At 43.4% G+C, this 24,222-nt stretch overlaps 1 protein-coding gene across 1 annotated transcript in view; it reads right to left on the bottom strand.

Annotated features, from left to right (window-relative positions):
• INSC (INSC spindle orientation adaptor protein) overlaps positions 1-24,222 on the bottom strand; it is a 255,524-nt gene that overhangs the window by 117,601 nt on the left and 113,701 nt on the right. Inside the window, exons 3-4 of the mRNA XM_084828484.1 lie at positions 2,225-2,570; positions 31-83 (exon numbers count right to left, since the gene is read on the bottom strand). Coding sequence (XP_084684610.1) covers positions 31-83; positions 2,225-2,570 — 399 coding nt within the window. The remainder of the gene's footprint in view (positions 1-30; positions 84-2,224; positions 2,571-24,222) is intronic.

Here is a 24,222-nt window from a genome sequence, read left to right as displayed (position 1 = left end):
AATATAATAACTGACCACATTTCATATTACCTTTCAGTAACTGTTGTAAGTTCTGAACATTTCTCCACAAGTATTCTTTCATACTGCAGAGGAAAGAAAAATAAACATGTTGGGGTTTGTTTGTTTTTTGAATATCAATTATATTTTCTTTTTGCATAATGAGGAATAATGAAATTGCTATAGAATCAAAGTATGAGTTTTATTTTAAAATCTTTAAAATCATTTTAATTGATCTTGTGGCTACAGCAAAAATATATATATATATAGCTAATATTAACTCATTCCAAGTTGACTCAATCAGCATGGATAAGCACAAGGTAAGTGAGTGTTTGGAAGCCTACATGGGGAAACATGCCTTTAGGGGGGCAACTGAGAGCAGGAAATCAATGGGCAAAGAGAGTATCCCTACCCCACACCCAGCGAAGTAGTGGAGGTAGGGGGCAATATCCAACAGTGACATTCTGCAAACTGAAATAGCACTAGTGGAGCTCCACTGAATCTCTCCGTTGAGCAAGCAGTTGCCCAACTGGTTGTGCGAGCAGTTGCACAACCACTTGCACAACGCATTGCACAATGGGAGCAAGCATTCGAATAACCGGTTACACAAGCAGAATGAGCAACTGGTTGCGCAATGGGTGCAAGCAGCTGTGTAACCGGTTGCACCACAGGAATGCACAACACATTGCGCAACACATTGCACAAGAGTTACGCAAAACCACTCGTGCAAACGTACCTTTAGGTGGATTCTTCTCTTGCATATAGTTCAGAACCTAGTTTCCACCAGCACGACATCAACTGCATTGACGGAATGACATGGTTGGATACTGCCCAGGGCTTGAAGGGTTGAAGTGCCAAGACTTTTTGATTAGCAGGGACAGTGATGTCATCTGCCTACCCCTTGGCCTTCCGTATTCCCTCTGAGGTTAGCTGCAATTCTCACAATAGCTGGAAGGAAATTGATCTTTCCAGCAACAATTATTTTGTTCCCTAATACAAAGTATTTTGGGGGGGTTTGGTCCTGAGTAGGCACTTAAGACCCATTAGCTTTACAAGAGACCTGTCCCTGGTGAAAATGAAAACTCTTAGAACTGGTCTGTTAATATGGATAAGGATGGCGTAGAATTCCACCACGGACTCCAATGAGGCCAGATTCTTTAGAATCCGCCCCCCCCCCCGGAGTCTGTGGTGGAACGGACCCCTAACCTCCGCCACCCCGCGAAGTTCGCCACGGATGGACCCTACCTGCTGTCAGCCGGGTCCGGGTCCATCCGCTGAGTCCGCAGCCACGTCTGCTGCTGGTCTGCGTCTGCAAATGGCGTCTGCTATGCCATTTGCATCCCTGCTCTTTGCCATGATAGGCTACATAAATATTTACATAGCCTATCACAAACAGAGCAGGAAGGCAAATGGCATCCGCTACACCAGACGCCATTTGCGGATGCAGACCAGCAGCGGATGGAAGTCCCGCTGCGGACGGGCCCGGCCTGCGGCTCCGCAGACTCGCCACAGAGCGGAGCTGGCCGGGGAGGATTCCAGGGGGAGGGACGGATCACTCCCCCCCCCGCAGTCCCCCAGGCATAACAGTGAGTGGGGTTCGTACACCCCTAGATATGGATTGACAGAGCAGCAGCCTGCATCATTGGACTCCCCTTGCGGGGAGAGGCTAGAGGGGCTGTCATGATGAACACCTGCTCTTCAAAACATACCACTACAGCACTACTCCCACCTTTTCTGCTAGAGTAGAACAATCTTACCTACGGGATGGGGCAGCTCTGAAGTTGGAAGCTCCGAAAAATCCAAAGCCCTGCCGGGCTCATGCCAGTAGGGTGGAAGGGAAGGAGCAGCATCATTTTTTTTCCTTTTCCCCCCCTTTCTTAAATTGTTTCCCTCCCACTGATGCCAGTGGAAGTGAGCTCCAGGGCCTCCTCCTAGTTCTCCCCCACGCCTGTTCTGGGAACATGTCAGGGGCACGGAAGGGATGTGGAGTCCTATACAGGTGCTAGATTTTTAGAAGTCCGAATTCCTGAAAAGCACTACCAGTAGACCTTTCCATAGCCTATAGAAGAGGTTTGCAAGGTCAGATCCTCCTCTCCAAAAGTGAACCTGGGAATTGTAGCCCTTTTTTCTGTCTAAACATGCATAGAATTGTGCACTAATTTATATTAGCATCCTGGAGGCAAACCATATTTTGCAGTGATTCTAGCTTCAACTGTACTCCTCCTACCTGACGCATTTCTTCCCAAGAATTCCTTGTGAAAGTATTGTATTCACTGATCATTGAACGGACATGGCAATTGACTCTTACAGTCATGCTGTGAACCCTCTGCCATCTATTCTTCTCCAGTTTTTGAACAATCCTGGTCAGCTCAGTGCTTATAATCCAAGCTCTTTTCAGCAACAACTGCAAGTTGTCACAGGCACTATGTTGTGATGAAAGGGAAAATTCGCTATGTGTATCTTCTTCTAAGCTGATGGGCTTAGACTGAAGAATGCACATGCATTCACAGTCAGTCATGAGCTTCAGGTCTTCCATCCAACGCTGGACAGAGTCCATCTGGATTAAATGCATACTAAAAAGTAAAAGAAAAAAACACGTAAGTACAACAAGTTAATACATTGTCACACATATTGGCTCCTATTCGGTGGCTCTGGTGCACAGTGGCTCAGTTTCAGATACAGGGCCCTATATAGGATCTTCTCTATTCCCTTCAAAGTTAGGATACGTGCACAATGGTGACTGGATGCTCATTGATCTCCCCAAGCATGAGGATAGGAAACCACTTGCTTACATGGAGCTCCACATGAATGTTCAAGTTCCACAGAGCTTTGGATCCAGGAATAGGAAAATTAGCCCTAAATCAGCTCAACGCAAGACATCGTGAGGGTGATTTCATAAGCACTGACTTACGAGATCACGCCAAATATCCACCCAGTTATACAGCTTCTCCCAGGAGTAGGCAGCCAGTTGTCTTGAGTAGTTCACAAACAGGATGTGATTAAGATAGCCCTTCCCTGTTATTTGTCCTCCGAATTGAGTATACTGCCTCTGTGTGGAGGTTGCATCTTTCATTGTCATGGCTAATAGCAAGTGATCATCCACTGAAAGCTCATAGCCATTGGTAGCCATCACTACTACCTACACCAGCCCCAGGCCGGCATAGATGAAGGGTCTGATCCTCATCCCTCCCCGCAAGGGGAACAGATTGGCTCTGGATGTGGCAGATACAAGCCTACCTCTGCCAGACGCTAACCTGCCCCATTTCTGGACCTTCTGTTGATTATTGGCCACAGGAACAGCACCAGGAGTACACTGACTGATCTCCCCGCCTGCCTCCACTGACAGTTGGAGTTCCTCTCCACTAGCAGAGTTCCTCTCCACAGTTCCTCTCCACAGAGTTCCTCTCCACTAGCAGAGTTCCTCTCCACAGTTCCTCTCCACAGAGTTCCTCTCCACTAGCAGAGTTCCTCTCCACAGTTCCTCTCCACAGAGTTCCTCTCCACTAGCAGAAGCCAATGGGGGGGGGCACCCCTGCCTAATCCCAGTTCCCAGGGCCAGCCCTCCCATGGAGCAGGGGGAGGTGCCTGCATCAGGAGGAGCACTAAATTGCACCGCTCTGCCCCCTGCCCCACCAGGAGGGCCCGCTGTGCTGCCCTACCGCTTCCAGCAGGTGTTCTGGAGATCTCCGCCAGCCACTCTCCTGCCATGGCGTTTACCACGGTGAGAGAGCGGTCGGCAGGGCAATCTGGAGCAGCTACCCACCTGTTTCCCTCATTGTCAACCCTCCTCTTAAGTCTTGCTGCTGCTGCTGCATCGGCTCTGTGGAGAGCCACGCAGCTGGAAGCAGCGATTGCGGGGCTCCCATGACAGCCCCGCAGAAGCTTCTTCTCGCTGCGTGGCTCTCCACGGAGCCAACACAGGGGCAGTAAAGGGAGGGGGGCATGCAGTGGGGGAAGGGGAAGGAGGCATGATGCAGCAGGAAGAGGCATGATGCAGCGGTGCACGTTCCCAGCTGCCTGAGGCAGTAGGAGAGCTTGCACTGGGGCTGTTAATCCCCCATCCCCAGCAAACTAGATCTGGAGGTTAGGATTGCTCTGTTAGACCCCACTGGCATATATATGAAATTACTCTCTCTTTTTTTTTGTTCCAGTGAACACGACTTTGCACTTACTTACACTACATCGTATTTGCCCCAGATATGCTCATTCACACATTCACTCAGTTTACACATTCACACACTCTGGAGCAATTCTTGTGCTCTTGGGCTTGCAGTGCACCATGAGCTGAGACGAGAGGGATTTCGGGGGAGGATTCAGCCAGTGCTGCCCCACCAAGCTCTGGCCAACAGCACAGAGTGGTGCAGTTCAACCAACCAAGAAATCTCGGAACAGAAATACAGCAGAGCAGGGCAGGTCATAACCCTAATAAAAGCTTCTACAGCATCAGGCCTGTCAATATGCAAACTCTGGTGACGTGTTCCTAGTGATAAGCCGCCTTCAGCTTTATTTCAGCCTTGCCTCAGCCTTAGCCTCACCTCTCCCCATCCCAGCTTGATAGGAATTGGGGGAACTGGCTTTTGAAATCCTGTGAATCTACATTAAGAGAAAAAAAATCTATTTCTTATAGTTGCATAGAAAAGTTTGAAATAAATAAATAATACTTATACATTATTTCCCTCCCACCTTTCTCTTCATATACTCAGTTGTACATATGTATGTATCAATCAGAGCATTTTTACCTTGCTCTTCAGCAGAACAAGGCTCCCAGCGGCCCCGTAGCAGTTTACAAAGATCAGTGATGAGACAGTCCCTGCCTGCCCTCAGGCTTGCAGTCTAAAAGACAAGACACAAAAGGAAAAGGGATTGGGAGGGAGGAGGAAAAATCCTAATGCAGACACTTATTCTTCGTTACAAAGTTCTTGTAACTGTTTTTTTCTGGCAGTTAATAATTTGTGTATTTAATGTTTAGCTGTTTGTTGACTGTGAGGACTCAGGGACAGAAGCACGCAGGCCCAAACCTGCATTTTTTTCTTTTTTTATCTCACATGATTTTAAAAACCATTTTGCAATTCTGCAGTGTTTACTTATAACATGACTCAGTCAGTCATGGTATTTGCGGTTAATACTGCAAGGCAGTTTCCTCAGCTGCTAGAAGAACCAGCTGGTGAAAGGAGGTGCATTGTGCGTCCCCAGAGAGCTGCTAATTGTTTACTTAAACTAAAGTGCCAATTAAACACAGATGCAAGGATATATGAAAAAGCTAGAAATGAGTTTAAAGGGGAAGTTTTTTTCTGTTCCAACGAAAAGGCAACGGTGTCCATTTAAAACCAAACACACTGTAATCCTTTTGCTGAACCACAGCTACATACAGCATATAATTTGCCTGCATGGGTAAACTATGAAATTATTTCCGTTGCTGCAGTATCAGACATTTGGCTGAATCAAATGTGCTAATGTGATACAAAACATCCACAAAAATCCTGAAATTATTCTACACTTATTATTATTATTATTATTTACATTTCTATACTGCCCAATAGCTGAAGCTCTCTGAGCAGTTTACAAAAATTAAAAAAAATAAAAATACAATATACAGAGATTAAAAACCATTTACATAAAAACACATGAACAGACAATATACACATATGTCTATAATTATATGAACAGAAAATATACAAAAATTGCATAAGTTGCAGACTTTTACCCATGACAACCTGAGATCAAGGTCAGAGCCCCTGTTTGTGTGCCCATCTGTCAAAGCAATCAGGCTGGTGGCTATGCGGGATGGGGTTTTCTCGCTAGTGCCCCCCACCACTTGCAAAACTCTGTCCCTATTGTTATCTGCCAAGATACGCAGACGATACCACCCTAATGGCGGAAAGCGAAGAGGATCTAAAGAGCCTCTTGTTGAGGGTGAAAGAGGAGAGTGCAAAAGCTGGTTTGAAACTCAACATTAAAAAAATGAAGATCATGGCATCTGGCCCCATCACATCCTGGCATATGGAAGGGGAAGAAATGGAAGCAGTGACAGATTTTATTTTCTTGGGCTCCAAGATCACCGCAGACAGTGACTGTAGCCATGAAATTAAAAGACGCTTGCTCCTTGGGAGGAAAGGTATGGCAAACCTAGACAGCATAGTAAGAAGCAGAGACATCACCTCGCTGACAAAGGTCCGTCTAATCAAAGCTATGGTTTTAACCAGTAGTAATGTATGGCTGTGAGAGCTGGACTATAAGGAAGGCTGAGCGCAGAAGAATTGATGCTTTCGAACTGTGGTGCTGGAGAAGACTCTTACGAGTCCCCTGGACTGCAAGGAGCTCAAATCAGTCCATCCTAAAGGAAATCAACCCTGACTGCTCATTGGAAGGACAGATACTGAAGCTGAAGCTCAAATATTTTGACCACCTAATGCGAAGAGAAAACTCCCTGGAAAAGACCCTGATGCTGGGAAAGATTGAAGGCAAAAGGAGAAGGGGACGGCAGAGGATGAGATGGCTAGGTAGCATCACCGATGCAATGAATATGAACTTGAGCACACTCCGGGAGAGAGCGCAGGACAGGAAGGCCTGGCGTGCTATGGTCCACGGGGTCACGAAGAGTCAGACATGACTTAACGACTGAACAACAACAACAATAATTGTCAAGACTATGGGATACTGTGGTGTCTATGATGCTATTTGATTTATTGTTACTTTTGATTATATCATTTATTAGAATCATAGAATCATAGGGGGCTAGAAGGGGCCTACAAGACCATTGAGTCCTACCCCCTGATCAATGCAGGAAGCTGGATTCTCAGGCAGTCTCCCATCCAAGTACTAACCAGGGCTGACCCTGCTTAGCTTCTGAGATTGGACGAGATCAGGCGCATCCAGCTTTTATTGTTCTTTATTATTGTTCTTACCATTGTTTTATTGTGACTCACAGTAAATTTTGTTGTACGCCACCTTGGGAGGGTCTATCCTAAAAGATGGCTAAGGGCGCGATCCTAGGCATGTTTAGACAGAAAAAAAAGTCCTACAACACCCAGCATTCAGACTGGCTGGGGAATGCTGGAAGTTGTTGAGCTTTTTTCTGTCTAAACATGCCTAGGATTGCGCCCTTATAAATCTTTTAAATAAATACACAATAAATAAATTTTAAGCACAGCTGCTATTTTGCCATTCAGAGCACACAACATCTCTCCCCCTCCCAAAAAAAATCTGCAACTGCATATAGCTCTGAGCATCACTGTATTTTATATTACTTCCTTAATTCCAGTTAAAATTAAAGTCAATAAGTGAGACAGCAGACAGAAAGCTTTACAGGGGCAGAATGCTAGGCTGATTTTCCTGGGATTACTACAGGTATTAGAAAGGGAATCATTCTGAGCCCAAACTAACCACTATCAAAAGAGCACTACCCTTATTCTTCCCCTTCATGTTGCTCTTGGTTCAGACTCCGATTAGATTTCATTAATCAATGATGGAAGGACTGAAAAAAAAAAATAATGGGATTCTTGAAAAAATGGAATAAGATCTGAACCATGAATATCCATGCTGAATATATCTGATACATTTTTATAGCACTATGACTTGAACAAAACTTAGAGCAGTAGACCATTTGTCTTTAGCCTGAAGATTTGTTGGGCATATATCTCGCAGCAAATATCATCCTCGGGTTTCAAACAGATGATTAAATCTTTGAAGAAAAAGGCCACTGGATGCTACAATGTTTGTGTGTGATAGAAATGATGTCAAGAACTGGATTGACAGGGGACAATTATCAGAGAATAATAAATAGTTGTATGTGTATGTGTGTGTGTAGTATTATTGTGTGCATTTTTGCCACAATTTAGAGATGTGCAGTCAGCTGTACATATGTGTCCAGTACTACACAGATCTAGTTACCTAACCGATGGTTGGCAATGTCAGCTTTGACAAGATCCATCACCTGTTTGGAGGGATGGGGATCCTTGATTCAGTCTTTCACCTTCATCTCCAGAAGATGGTTGGTACCATCAAAGCAGATATATCAGTGCTGACGGCAGTTCAGCTTGTGGTTTCCAACCCAGTGTCAGAAACAATGTACTCAGCCTCCACTGACAGATGCAGAGATACAATTTTTAGCGTGTGCAGTTCCTGGTCCAACCATGCATGCTTCTTCCTTGCTGGATCCAGATGGATTGTCTTGTAAAATAGTCCATCAAGGAAGACTTTACAACGTTTACCAAGCAATCCAGTTGAAAACACTTGAGATAATAAAGTAAAACTATACAGCTAAACAAAGGCAGCCACGTTTTCAAATGAACTGAAGTACTGTTGGTTTTCAATGTGATGAGCTCTTAAGCATTGTCATTTTTTAGAATAATTTAGGCTGCAGCTCTGAATTCACATTACTCATGGACTTCGGGACTTTACTGTATATATAAGTTCAAATGACGTTAATAGGACTAATCCAAGTGACAACTTCTCTGTTCATTAAAATACTTCTATATGACTTGAGCAATTCCAGGTGATTTATTTCAAATTAAGAAAAAAATTAAAAACAACAAAAACACAATCACAACATCATTAACAGCTCTAAAGAATTAAAGTAAGCACAGAAAGCCAATTTCTTGATCAAAAGCCAGACAAAAGACACGTGTCTCTTACAACGCAGTCTTAGTTTCAACCATGAATCCAGTTAGGTGCACAGTCACATCAAAGTCGGTGAGCCTAAGCATATGCAGTTAGATAAATAACTGCAGTCTTGGACTCCTGAAGACATGATAGATAAACCAACCTGCTTCTAATTAAGCCAGAACCTTTCCATTAAAGATGGCAGGTCTAAACTTGCTAATCGATAATAGTTTAGGTTTAATTGGTGTGAAGCTTGTGCCATAAATCACTTAGGCGGCTATCCTATACCCTCTTACCTGGGAGAAAACTCCATTGAGCTCAGTGGGACTTATTTCTGTGTAAACATGTATAGGATTGTGCTGTTAGGCTGCAGTCCTGCACCCACTTACTGGGAGTAAGCCCCATTGAACTTCTGAGTAGAAGAGTATAGGATTGCAGTGTCAGGATATATGCACGTGGTCATAACACCAGAGGTTCCCAAACTTTTTGGACCTGTGGGCACTTTGAGAATTTGAGAAACTGCTGTGGGCACCACCACAAAATGCCTAATCAGTGGATCACTGCTTTGGCAACTACCTGTTGTATCTATGGATCTTAGGCTGCATCTCAATCAGCAAAAAACTTTTGTTTCATGTCGATTGGAGATCACAATGTCTCTTTAATGAGGGATTGTCTATTTCTGCTAATTGCTGGTGGTGCAATACAGTTAATGCTTCTTTTAAACTTATGTTTTGGCAATGTCCAGTAGTTGCTTCTTTGGGGGAGGAGGTTATTACCCAGATAAATGTTGTACTGGAACAATCTTTAATATTCACTGATGTACATGCTCTTTTAAATTATTTACCTGCTTCGTGGAAATTAACAAATGGTCAGCATAAATGGATTCTCCACTCCCTTTTTTTAATATATTTTTTTATTTTATCTTTATAACTGAAATATACAATACCAAACATACCAACAACCTGATCAATACTAGAATTTCCCAACAATACAATATTCTGATGAGGACACCATAATAACAAAAAGAGAAGGAAAAAGAAAGGGGGGAAAAGGAAAAAAGGCAAAGGGAGGAGGAAAGGAAGTGAAGAAAAAGGAAGATTTTCCCCTTCCCCCTCCCTCTCCCTCCCCCTTAAAGAATTAAATTTAAACTCCAATACCCCCCAGCCTCTGATGCCATTCTATTTTACAAACTATATCTATAACCTTAACAATCTTACAGTTTAATAAACAACCTTCCATTTCAATATCATATCATCAATCTTATATCCAAGAAACAGGTCTACAGTTCATTCCCAGTAGCCTAGATTATTATTATTAATAATAATAATAATAATAATAGTTTTAAAAAGGGAATATAGTGTTATATAATAATAAAACTTAAAATAAACCTTCAACAGTCAGTAATATATTTTATATTTTATACTAAATATATAAGTACACATTGTGCCCTCAAACAATTAATTTAAATACAGCATACCATATCTATTTTGAAATAAAAATATAAAGAAAAGCAAGAAAAAACAAAAGATGAAAGAGAATAAACGAATATATATATATATATATATATATATATATATATAATTTATCTTCTGACCTAGCCTGGATCATGTAGACTAAACACAAACAGTTAACAAAGCTTGTTTAAAGATTCCAGTTCATGGGGATGTAACAGGAATCTCGTGCATTTTTACGTTCAGCCATGCCTCCGCCATTTCATGATTTACGCCATTTCATGATTTAAATTCTCCACTCCCTTTTGACAGCTGAAAAACTGATCTAACAACACTGGAAGGATAAACACTCACCTCCTATAATGTAATGGATTGAGGACCTCACAACACTTTCAGTATTTGAATGGGTGGCGTATAGACGCCACCTTCAAATGGATACATTTGGATATTTGGTCCACTTTTGTTGAAGCCTATGCATAATTGCTAGGAAGCTCTATGCATTTCATATGTATCCATTGAAACATATTTTCATCTACCTACACATATTTCATCCATCTACACATATTTAAAAAGGGGGGGGAATAATAATAAAAAGGTTTTGTGGGGGACCGCAGGCGCCATGTTGGGGACCCCTGCATAACCCATTATTAACATCTTTGTCCTTGGTGCAACACCAAGGCTCTCTTAACTCACTATTTTTAATGGATCTGTAAATGTCCTAGCCACACATTTGGTACTGTTTAAGGGAAACCCAGAGTCATTTAGCGGGAGTGTTCATTTTTCTCCAACCATAAAATTCTGTTGGGGGAACCATAGCATTGCTGATGAGTTCACAGGGGCAGGGGGAGAATGAAAACTTTATCTTTAAAAAACTCAAAGCAATATTTATATACTCTGACCTACAATAAGTACAGATGTACATACTTGAAAACTAAAAGTATTAGTTCTACTTTCTTCATTCAGACTATATTTTTGACATTTTTTAAAACCCACAAATATCTACGTGTTTTAATAACAACTGACTATATGCTCTGACCAAAATTACATGCTTTCTCAACAGCCTCAAAGTGCTTACAGAGCACAACAAAAGCCAATGGAAAAGTCTCCAGAATCTGGCGTGGATAATAAACAGCTCAAACCCACATTAATTTACAAAATCTACACTCAAAAATTTGTTTCTAGTTTTATATATGTGTTTCAATTATGTACACACATTAAGAATTATTTGGAGACCAGGCAACTATCAAAGAAATTTAAGAAACAGAAGTTATAGAAGGGGGTCAGATAAGAGGAAGAGAATTTATACAAAACAAAAACCAGTCCCTTCTGGTACATCCCAATCCCTTCTGGTACATCTACTCCTATCTTCATTTCAGTTGAGGACCACTTTATGTCACACATAAATTGGTCGCTTGCTTTCCACAATCCCTAAATACCTTGTACTACAGTATTTTGCCAGTGCAATGTTTTGCTGGTGACTTGGGGGATAAGCAGCCATCAGAATTTAGCGTGTGCCCATCAATTGCTTCTGAGCCACCTCCCCCGCTCACACACACACCCCGCCCCGCATGCGAGGTACAAATGTGTCAGTTCTCAGCACTGTTTCTTGTTGTATCGGTGATAATTTGTATTGGATCAGTTTAAAATTGTGCACAACTGCAGAACTCATCAGGCAGATTATGGATACCATGCCTTGCGTTATTAATTCAACAGATGCCATTTCTATAACCAGTAGAACTTTGAGGCTTATAATGGCAGAAACTTTTTTTTTGCGACTCGCCTTAACTAAAGGGGAACTGCTGTGCCCTTTTAATGTGCTTGCTAGAGCCAGAATGGAGTATTACTGAAATAGCAACTCACATTTGCTTTTTCTATCATATTATTTTCAGATAAAGATGTGAGGCCTTCAGAAGGAGAAGGAAATGCGGCACAGGGAAAAGGTGCGTTGGGCAATCCCAAAGAGGGAAAAGTAGCGGATGTTTGACAGATCACACTGAAGGCTGAGGAAGAGGAGAGTGGTGTATGGAACTCTATATGCCATTTTGGAAGTATCTAAATTGTATAAGGGTAGACATTTGTAGGAGAGTGAAGTGATATCTGCAGAAGAGGCTGGGAAGGTTGCACGTTCCTCAATAGACCCTAATTATTTGAAGCCCTCCTACTCAAAGCTTGTCCACCTTTATAGTATTCCTCTAAGCCCAGAGAGTCAACCCGCTGTGTGGGAAGTTCTGGATAGCAGCATGGTCAAACTGAACAGCCTTCTTTTAATTTCTGAAGGGATCAAGGACATTAAAGGGGGATGGATAGAATGAGGCCTCTGCCAGAAAGCACAGCTGCAAGTCATTGTAGGGTAACATAGGCAAGGTGAGCTGGGGGGATTTTATCAGGATCGGGCCATAGGCAGCTGTCAGAGGTGAGCTGGGAGCCAAGACCTAAGAGTAAGAGCCAATGGACATACAGAGCAAGAAAGACCCAGTCCCTCCAGTCCAAACAGGAAGCTGTTAATAGCCCTTCCTGTTGGCGGGGAGTGGGGCAATAGCCAGCCCGGTAAGGTGTTTCAAGTTGCAATTCTCACCACGTGGGGCAGCTACACAGAAACAGAAGGTTCCCACTTGCAGGCCCAACAGATAGTAACATATCAATGCAACTTCACACAGAAAACATAAGTATACTTGTGCGAATCTCTCTCCCTTCCCCTCCTGCTCATGCAGTGTGTCCTTCAAGTAGTCTTCTCACACCCTGTAACTTGAAAGTGGCATTATTTATTATTAACATACCTAAAAGAATAACGTGCAATGTAAGAAACTGAGAGACAAGTTTGGCCACCTTACCAACGCATGCAGTTGAGAAGTGGGTCTTCCTGTAAACGAATGGATATTCATATGCACTGTAGAGATGTGCAGCTGCAGCAGAGGAATGGTTAAAGTAACTAGGCATCTTTTCAAAATGGAGGCAGGGACTAAACACTGTCAGCAAACACATAGTCCCTATCTCCCTCAAAGACCCAGGATCTGCCTGATCTGTCTCAAGGTCCCTTGACACAGACTGCACCTCTGCAACGCTTGGCTTGGGGAGATCCAGGTCATCCTCTGAAGAGCATTTCTCAAGAGATGGCATGACACCTCCCACACCTACCAAATCTTCCCCTCACATGTGTACTCCCCAAGCCATTTTTCCCCAGCGCGGCTGAGGAGGGGGCGCCATTTAGAAATGAAGTGAAGGGGCATTTTCCAGGGAGAACCATTGGCCAAGGACAGGTTAGGTGCTCCCACCTCCAAATCTCTACTGCAAATGGCCCTCAGGTCCAGTATGAGTGCTCCAAGGGCATCATGGGTAAACCTTGTGTTTGCTTCATACCATCTAGTTTGGCTCTTGGTGTTTCCCCTGTTTATACTTGTACATTGTGCAAGTATAAACAGAGGAAGTATATTTATTCAATTCAGTTACACATACATACAGGCATCATTTCAGTAGAGGATGAGGATGACAGCAAAGGGATTGTACCAAATACTTCATAGAAAAGGAGATTCAAAGGATTGAAGGTTCAAAGACAGAGAGGACAAAAAGGAGACATTCCAAGGGGTCAGGGGAGGGGGAACACCAGATCCAAAGCTCTCCCTTTCCTTGACATGCCCCTGCAGTGGGGAGATTTGTGGAGCTGGCACACAGCTTGGGACCACAATACCTGACAGAGCGCCTCTCCCAACACAAACCTACCCGTATACTGCGCTCAACATCTATGGCCCTCCTCTGGCTGCCTACACCAAGGGAAGCTGGGAAGACGGCGACAAGGGAAAGGGTCTTTTCGGTGGTGGCTCCCAACGAGGGCCACGTGGCGCCAACGTTGTTATCTTTTCGGCACCAGGTTTAGACCTTTCTCTTCTCCCAGGCATTCGGCAGTATATGATAAGTGTTTAATCGATCCTGGAATGTCTTATGGTTATAGTTGTTTGTTTTTGAGATTGTTTGAAGTTGTTTTAGATATATGTTTCTTTTGTGTATATTGTCTGTTCATGCGTTTTTTATGTAAATGGTTTTTAATCTCTGTATGTTGTATTTTTCATGTTTTTAATCTTTGTAAACTGCCCAAAGAGCTCCGGCTATTGGGTGGTATAGAAATGTAATAAATAATAATAAACAATAATAAGAATTTTCCCTCCCACTGGGACCAATGGGAGGGATTTTAAAAAAAAGAAAAAGAAAAAAAGAAAGCAAACAGGGGAAAGGAAAACTGCTATCCTCCACCCTTTTGCGCTGCTGGCACTGGTCGAGGAGGACGTAGGAAGTGGCAGTTCTGCCATGGACTCTCTCTGCCCCACTCCCATTGGATTGCTCTGTTAATGGAGCTGGAGACCTTCAGATGGCTGTGGGTGGTCGAGTTGGAGGAGCAAACATAATAGGCAGGGATTTCTGGGGACAAAAAGGATGAGGACAGCAAGGCCATGGGGGGCTCGAAAGGTAAGGACAAGGAGTATGTGCTTGATTCAGAATCCAACAGGAACAGGAAGCCAATGTAAGGATTTAAGGAAGGTTGTCATGTGGTTTGAGTGATGAGGAAAATAAGTGATAGCTCCCATAACCTCAGAGCTACATCCATTTGTGCTTAATTCAGTTGAAAGCATAATGTATTAAAGTTACTACTCTTAGAATTTCAGAATATACAACAGTCTGTCAGACCGACAAAAGGCCAATTTATCCAGACTTAACAATGGGGAAAAGTAACTACATATGAAAGCAACAGTAAAAATAATTCAGTAGAAAATAAAAACTTAAAAGAAATGCATGTTCTTTCCCTTGCCCCTCCCAAAGGCATAATTTTATTTCAACCTAGGCAATAAAAACATCTCTTCCTTACATCGGAATAGCTGGGACCACACAGAGAATAATTCACACTGATGTAGCCACAACTGCATATAGCAAGCAGAATAGGTCTGCCTTGTTCTGTGTGCTTGTCTGCTGAAATCCTGCTATTAAAATTACAAGTAAATATTAGGAGCACCAAATAATGTCCTTGGATTAATGCTAACAATAATTTAATTTTTTTAAACTACATTGATTGCACCGTTTCAGTAATTCTGCCAACTGGGCAGGTATGGCTGTTCCCATTTAAGACAGCCATGTCTACTTGATGTATATGACCACTGGGGCACCTGGCCCATGCTCCCCCGTCCACCCAGTTTGGGATAATGTAGGATTAGCTTGTTGCCAATGGAGACAAGTAGGAATTTTTGGTTCCCTTTACTAAGTGGGCCAAAGAATGGCTGGGTTTATTTCTTTTTTTTCACCTCTTCTGAACTGTTGCATGAGATGACTTCAAGATTGGCTTCATGTAACCTGAGGGTCTTCCCTTTCCCAATATAAATAGGTCACAAATGGCAGGTTCAGAGAAGAACAGCTCTAAAGAACATTAGTGAGCTTCTTGAGGCACTGGAATGGTGAAGGGAGAATTACCCAAACTAACCTTCTCACACCTTACTGGCCTGAAGGGAGTGGACTAGGGCAGCCTTCCCCAACCTGGTGCCCTTCAGATACTTGGACTTCAACTCTCATAGGCCCAGTCAGGATGGTCAGTGGTCAGTGACTGCTGGGAGTTGTAGTCCAAAATACCCAATGGACACTTACACATCTTCAAAAAAGAGGAAATGCATCATCCAAAAAGAGGACAAAAGAAGACACACGTCTGCATAAATTTGCACATGTTAATTTATCTGCATAGATTCACATTTAGAAATAACGACTATAATTTAAATAGAAATCCAATACATTTCACCATAGCGGGAAAAACAGTGATCAGGGGCCGATCTACATTGCACCTGCCATCGCAATGAATTCGGTGTCCCATTGGGGTAAATGCTCTCACATTAAAACGTGATTATTCACATCCACTTTCTCTGCTGCGGTGCTTCATCGAATGCGCGAGCTCGGTTCACACTCTAGCACTGTGCTGTTTTCCTGCTGTTTTCCTGCGTGCGCTTGTCTGATCTCGGATGCTAAGCGGGGTCGGCCCCAGTCAGTAGTTGGATGGGTGACTGCCTGGGAATCAGGCTTTCTGTACTGAGCAGGGGGTTGTTCTATCCCTTCTAATGAGACTAAGTTTTACCCCCTCCTATCCCCCGCTCCAGATGCTTTTTTTTAAATTAAGGTATTATCCTCGCAGAATTGGGGCTTCTCCGCGATTTTTTTTTTTCTAATTCAGGCATGATCTTTGAAGCTTCAAAGTTGTGAAGCTTCACAGCTTCGAAGATCATGCCTGAATTAGAAAAAAACATCACAGAGAAGCCCCGATTCTGAGAGTATAACACCTTAATTTTTAAAAAAACATCCGGAGCGGGGGATAGGAGGGGGTAAAACTTAATCTCCTTTGAAGGGATAGAATAACCCCCTGCTCAGTACAGAAAGCCTGATTCCCAGGCGGTCACCCATCCAACTACTGACCGGGGCCAACCCTGCTTAGCTTCTGAGACCAGACAAGCGCGCGCACACCCAGCCCTTTGCTTATTGCTGAGGAAACGATGGCTGCTGAGGAACCTATGAGATCAGTAGCTGGAAGAAGACATGGGGCCGTCGAGAGCTGTGATTGGACAGGAGGGAAATACAAACACTGCCACATATGGACAGGCGGCGGAGGGGACTACGACCGGATATGGTAGCGAAGGCAGAAAATCAGAGCACATTAAGGGGAAATACTGGGATATTAGGGTATTGAAAGCCAGAGCACGGAAGTGGGAAATTCTGGTTCCAATTCGAGGCAGCTACTGCGTAGTGTGAAAGGCAGGCAATGAAACCTCATTGGAAGCGAAAAAAGGCGTTAAGTGTAGATCCATCCCAGGTTACCTTTTCACCTGCTCAGAAACTACTTCCAAAAGGCTTTTGACAAAATCCTTCACCAAAGACTCCTGAGCAAACTTACCAGTCATGGAATAAGAGGAAAGGTCCTCTTAGGATCAGTAACTGGTTAAAGAACAGAAAGCAGAGAATAGGAATAAATGGTAAATTATCCCAATGGGGGGATGTAAACAGTGGTGTCCCACACAGGGATCTGCATTGGGACCAATGCTTTTCAGCTTGTTCATAATTGAACTGGAATTAGGAGTGGGCAGTTATGTGGCCAAGTTTGCCGATGACACCAATTTAGAGTGGTTAAACAAAAAGGGATTGTGAGGAGTTCCAAAAGGATCTCTCCAAACTGGGAGAATGGGCATCTAAATGGCAAATGCAGTTCAATGTAAGCAAGTGTAAAGTGATGCACATTGGGGCAAAAAAATCTAACTTCAAGTATAACCTGATGGGATCTGAGCTAGCAATAACTGACGAAGAAAGAGATCTTGGGGTTGTGGTGGACAGTTCGATGAAAATGTCAATCCAGTGTGCAGCTGCTGTAAAAAAGACGAACTCCATGTTAGGCATAATTAGGAAAGGAACTGAGAATAAATCTGCCAATATCATACTGCCTTTATACAAATCTATGGTGTGACCACACTTAGAATACTGTGTACAGTTCTCGTTACCGCACCTAAAAAAAAGATATTGTAGAGCTGGAAAAAGTGCAGAGAAGGGAAACTAAAATGATCAAAGGCCTGGAGCATCTCCCCGATGAGGGAAGGTTACAACAGCTGGGATTGTTTAGGTTGGACAAAAAGGAGGGTAAAGGGAGATATGATAGAAGTGTACAAAATTATGCATGGTGTGGAGAATATGGATAGGGAGACATTTTTCTCCCTCTCCCAAAATACTAGAACCCGGGGTCATCCTATGAAGCTGATTGGTGGGAGATTCAGGACAGATGAGAGGAAATACTTCTTCACACAGTACACAGTTAAACTATGGAATTTGCTACCACAAGATGTAGTGATGGCCACCAACCTGGATGGCTTTAAAAGGGGGTTAGACAAATTCCTGGAGGAGATGTCTAACAGTGGCTCCTAGGCTTGATGGCTATGTGCTACCTCCAGTACCAGAGGCAGTATGCCTATTTACACCAGTCGCTGGAGAACATGGGCGGGAGGGTGCTCTTGCACTCATACCCTGCTTGCAGGTTCCTGGTTGACAGCTGCTTGGACACTGTGTGACCAGAATGCTGGACTAGATGGACCCTTGGGGTGTGGTCCAGCAGGGCTCTTCTTATGTTCTTATGTTCTTAAGGCCCTGCTGTCCATTCTTGTGGTTCTGTATCTTTAAACCAGACTTAGACTGGGCAGCCATTCAAATAGAGGATGCCTTCAAATAAAGGTCTGTCCTCTGACAACCCTTCAAATAGAGGGCTGCCCTCTTCAAAGGAGGACACATGGCCACTCTGTCTGGAGTGCACCAGGTTAGGGAAGGCTGGACTAGGGATCTCTGACAGACTTATTGATGGTACAGCTTTCTATCTCAGGGGCTGATGATGCTGATAGAGCTTCCTTGGCACACCTTCCTTGTATGTGGCCAGTGAAAAGCAAAGACCAATTTGGCAGCTTGACCAATCAAGCTCTGCCGTTTAAGGCAGCCATGCCATACTCAGCCCTGACTGCCAATGCAAAGCAGCAGCCAAACTCAGAGCCAAGGTGGGCTCACCCGTACCTGGTACGGATGTTGGAGAATTCCACCACAGGCCCCAATGAGGCTGGATTCAAAAGAATCCGGCCTCTGGAGCCCATGGCAGAAAGGATCTCTTACCTCCGCCTCCCTGTGGAATCCTCCCTGGTTGTATCCTCCCCACCAGCGGCTCCAGAGCACCAGCGATACAGCCTCCATTGCCATGCCATATCGCTGGCTGAGGCTGACTCTGGACGCAAATGGCATCCACTACACCATTTGCAGCCGTAAAGCTCTTAGATTAAGCTAAATGCAGCCATAAATGGCTGCATTTAGCCTAAACTAAGGGCTTTACGGCCACAAATGGTGTAGTGGCCGCCATTTGCGTCCATAGTCAGCCCGATACAGCACGGCAATGGTGGCCACCCATATCACTGGTGATACAGAGCTGGCAGTCGGCTCCGCGGAATTGCCGCGGAGTGGTGCAGGCCAAACAGGATTCTGGGGGAAGGGACGGATGGCCTCCCCCCCCCACAGACACCCTCCCCTGGAACAAAAGGTAGGGGTTCTGCCCACCCCTAATACCAGGCAAGCAGCAGGAGATGGCATCTCATAGTTTTTACCTTTCTGGCAAGCATACCTGCAATGAGTTTGGGGAGGTTGGTTTTAACTAGTTCAAAATATTGCAGATAGACATGTGAATTAACAGATGTGTAGCTCAAAGCTTAATGTACTCATTGTCTCTTGTCTTCAGTTTAGGGGTTGGAGTAACAAATGGCTCTGTGGCAGGTAAAAATGGTTTTATCAAAAACGTAATATTTGATCCTAGCAACTCACCTCTATTTCCAAGTATACTGCTAGTATGTATGACTGAAGATTTTCTTCAATAGGTTAAATGTGTCAATGAATTATTTCAGGAATTTCTATTAGAGAGAAATGACGTTGTCCTTTATATGCTATCATTCATTTATTTGAGAAACCTCCACAAATATTCAATTATTCTTCACATCCAGATTTTCCTATCATGCTTCCTACCATGATGACACAGTGCTTTCTAAGGAATTGCAAAGCAAAGCTTTATTTGCACCCAAACCACATTGTTAAGTCTGCAAATGTTATAAGCAAAAATGATCTCTCTCCATGTAACATCCTATATCTGGCATAGCAAGTGATTGAGCAAGTTTTTCATAGAACTGGTGCTTTACTTCACTCTATTGATGTTAACCCATTGCTCATTACATTTGTATGGATGCAAATTAGTTGCGGCTGTACAGATTACATTTTTCTTAAATACATCATCTTCATTGCGGCCAGCAGTGACAGATGTATAACAGTATTGAATGTCCACTTAACGTTATGAAACCCGAATCCCTACAAGGTTAATGAAATGTTGCACCAAATCTTGTAAGTACCTGATAATTTACAAGAACACATAAGCCCTATTCAGGCATTATCAATCTGAGTAGGCTAAACATGGGAGGAGAGGAAGCGCACTAGCCCTGCCCCCTCCTCACACATTTCCATTGTCGTGTACACATGGAGGGCGACATTCTGAAGAGTAGAGCCTCTCCACACAATTCAGAACTCTGCTTTTTGCATTCTGAATCACATTGAGAGCCTCCATGGATACAGGAGTTTCTCCTCTTCAGAATGTTGCCCTCCATGAGTACAAGGTGATGGAAACTCATGAGGAGGGAGTGGAGTTCCCTTCCCTCATATGATTAGCCTACTCAGGTTGATAAAACCTGAATAGGGCTCTAGTGCATTGTTGGCAGAACACTTATTCAATTGATTGAAGGGTAGAGAGACTGTGTTTGCCATCAGGGCTTGGCTGTTTCCACCTGCCTTGCCACACTTCCAGGCACCCCTAGGGGCCTTCGTAGCTGCTGCCAGGAGGAATGTCAAGGAGATGGCCAGCATCATGTGAAGCTGGGGACTTGGCTGGCACTGGGAGCAGCTCCTCCAAGTTCCAGCTGGGTCCCTTTCTCCATGCTGAGGGAGCATGGAGAAAGGCAAGATGGGTGAGGTCAGATGATGCCAATGACATCAGTGGGGTTGCCATGTAGGGCAGTTTGTCCTTTGCCCCCAAAATCAGTTTCCCACTGCTGGACTATATCAATGTCCTTCTTTATTTATTTACAGGTACCACTGTTTGCTTGTGCTTAGCAATCTGTTCTTCAAACTATTATTTCTACCAATTTGCTCAGCCCCGAAGCATAGTTTGCAGGAATTCCCTTCCCCCCACACCATGCCTCTTTCTAAACGAGTGCCAGTATATTAACAATATTACAGACCTGTTGTGCAGAAGCTTACGTCAAAGAGAAGCTACAAGTCAGAGTCAGCAGTTCAGCAGGTTCGCATTTGAATTCTTTCAGCACTCTTGGATCAATGCCATGCAGTCCTGGTGACTTATTGCTGTTTAATCTATTAGCTACTTTGAAAATTTTCTTCTATGGAAATGATAATGTTTGACAGTTTTTCAGATATATTACCACCAAAGCATAATTTCAAGGTGGCTATTTCTCCAGTATTCTCTGCGAAGAGGAGAGAGAGAGAGATGTGGAGAACTTATTAACCTTTTCTACGCTATTACCCTGATCTGAGAGTTTGCCACTTATAGTCTGGTGGCCCAATTACCCTTCTGATTTCCTGAGAAGCTTCTTTGTCCTAATATATCTGAGATACTGATGCTGTAGGTCAGCTTGTCTGCATAGTTCTGCCAAGGGAACCCTGGTCTTCCACCTTATGATGGTACATTTCGCCCTAAGGGCTTCTTTCATGTCATCCCTCCCCATGCCATTATGCTCCAGAGATTCAAGGACGAACAATTCCTTCCCAGCACTCACTAATACCAGATTAAGAAGTAATTTCACTGGCTCATATGTCCCTCAGGAGTGAACAATCTAGGGCCCTCCAGCTGTTGCTGAACTACAATGTGAAATGGTCTCCCATTGGGAGCATAATATCTAAAGACTTCCTTTTGGTCTTCATATAACCGTGATGCTACTAAGAATGTTTTTGGACTTGCTTGAATTCAGTGGGCAGGTCCCAGTAATCATAGATGACAACAACTAGATCTACTGTTTATACCAGCTTTCCTCAACTTGGTGTCCTCCAGATGTGTCAGACTACAACTCCCATCCATCATTGGTTATAACTACTTCACTTCAGAATAGGGAAACCCAAAGGACTCCATTTGCTGGTTGGTTACAAATAGTTAGAAAAATGCTGTGGGCAGAGATCACCCCTGGGTTTCTTCAACTTGTAATTATGGATTCAAAAATAGGGTGAACACTCCAAGTCAAGTTATAGATAACAGGCTGCACCATGTTATCTATAAACATTTGAGACAAAGGCCTTTTAGACAGGTGATGTTGAGATCAAATGCAGTTTTAGCTATTATTAGGGCCTCACAGCTACCACAATTTGGTAAGAATAGAATTCAGAGAGAGAGCCTTAAACATTAAGATTTAAAATGATTGCACTCAGTCTGAGACTTTTAGTAGCTGCTTTCCAGTGCTCTAGGTCACTTTTTCCCTAACCTGGTACCCTCAGATGTTTAGAAGATGCTGGCTGGGGCTGATGACAGTTGAAGTCCAAAATGCCCAGAGTGCACCAGGTTGGGAAAGGTTGTTCTAGGCTCTCTGCTTGACTACCTCCCTTCGGCTCAAAGACAGCACCTCATAGAGAATGCAGGCTTCCTGTGTGGCCTTGCAAGTTGAACTTGTTTTTGCAACTTATGGAACCTGGCTCTAGACTCAATGGGGTGCTTTGCCAGGGTGTAAGGCTTTCTCTCTGGATATGCAAGGCAAACACTGCAACAAGGTGGTTCAAGAAGAATTCTGGCCTTGGAAATGTAGGTAAGTGCCAGGCTACAGGAGAGAATCGTGCTAGGAAAGAGTCACAAGGAATGATATTAGAAGCCAATCGGACCCTGGGTTATGCTTAGAACTGAGACCCACAAACATGAGGGATGCCCAAGCAGAAAGAATGAACAACTGTTGCCCAAACTCTGGGGCAGTTATAAGGTTCAAAACAAAGAGTACAAAGAATTCTGGCTTAGAGGCTGGAACCAGGATCAGTCAGAACAACGAGAACAATAGTTTGACCCTGGGGAATGAAAAGAAAACTCAGGGAAGCTCCTTACTCCTTGATTGATTGACATCTGGCTAGCTCTGCAGGGCCACTGCAGTACAGAAGAAGACATTAGCTACCAATATTCAAAACAAAAGGTACAGTTATGGTTTTCCAGGTGGTATCTGAACCTGTTGACTTGTCTAAGGGAGGAAACACTTCAGGACTGGGCCAAATTTCCTGCCAGTGCTCTGGTCTGTCCAATTCAAAAGTTCCCTCATGAGTTTGTCAACTGGGTGGTGGCACAGCGATCATGCAGGCATTTGCATGTTTCCGTGGTTACTGGGAACAATGCCCTTTAATCTAATCAATGGCGGAAGCACATACACGCTGGAGCTCCTGCCCCTCTGTGGCCTTCCAAAGCCTTAACAATGCTCCTGGCAGCGTCCAGTACCACAATGGATCCTTGATGTCAGGGCAGTGCCAATTAAATACATAGCACACAATACATGTGTCCAGAGAGCTACCACATCTGAGTGCCTTTGTGACATATGGTAGCAGCTAGGAGCAAGGCATTTACTGGCCCGAAGCTCCTGCATGCCCTGCCTGACGAGAACTGACTTTTCTCCTGTCTTATATCCTAGGATGGGTGGTAGTGATGACTGTGACCAGTTGTAAACTCATCACAGAGGGTGATCACATGAGGAATCCAGTCATCTGTAGTTTCCAGCCAGTTTGGTGAAGCAAAGCTTACCCCAAGATCTCATAGTTTTTGTTAGATGCCACGTAGGACTATCTATTTATTATTTAGTAGAATGCTTCCTCCCAAGGTTCAAGGCGTGTAACAAAAGTGAAACCAATGGTACAAAACAAAACAACATCCTTAAAATGAAGTTTAAAAAACAACAGTGAAAGTTAATAATTGAACAAAAGAAATCCATTAAAAACTGAAATAAGAAAGTTCTGCTGTCATGCCAATAGAGAAAGAGAGGAGATGCCAAAACAAGCAGCACCAGATAGATTTTTCATTGATTCAAGGATATATTACAAGTTATTTCAAAATGGCACCAAAGAATTTGTTGTTGTTGTTGTTGGTAGGCTGAAGCCAACTTATCCATTTCTCTTCACTGAATGAGACCAGAGTTAATTCACTTCCCAGTGAACTTTAAATACCAATAAGGGACCAAGCTTCCATTATTCATAAGTATATGCAGACTCAATACTGTGTAGCATTCTGAAAAGAAAGCAATGTTTTCCGGAAAAACAATAACCCACACAAAAATAAGCCAATTATCCTGTGATAATTAGTGCTGTGAGCTAAAATAAAAGTCTGTATTATTGCACATGAAAAGAACATTTGAAATCGGAGAACAGGAGTAGCTGTGGACACCATTGTCTTTGCCACAATACACTCTCAGGCTGAAGGATGTAACCTCTGACACTAAATATTAATAGACTGGTATTTTCTCTGAGGGAGCCATTTTTCAGTAGAACAAAATTATTAGAAATAAAACATTGCTCCAATTTCTAACTGAGGGTTTTACCCTCAGCAAACATGTACATTACAAATGCCTCTTTCTTTCTT

Source organism: Heloderma suspectum, chromosome 1 (assembly GCF_057233095.1).
Source record: "Heloderma suspectum isolate Gila_16-S chromosome 1, 16-S_ref, whole genome shotgun sequence".
NCBI classification, from domain to species: domain Eukaryota; kingdom Metazoa; phylum Chordata; class Lepidosauria; order Squamata; family Helodermatidae; genus Heloderma; species Heloderma suspectum.
The sequence above is the reverse complement of the archived record's forward strand: the minus strand, read 5'-3'. Positions and strand labels throughout refer to the sequence as shown.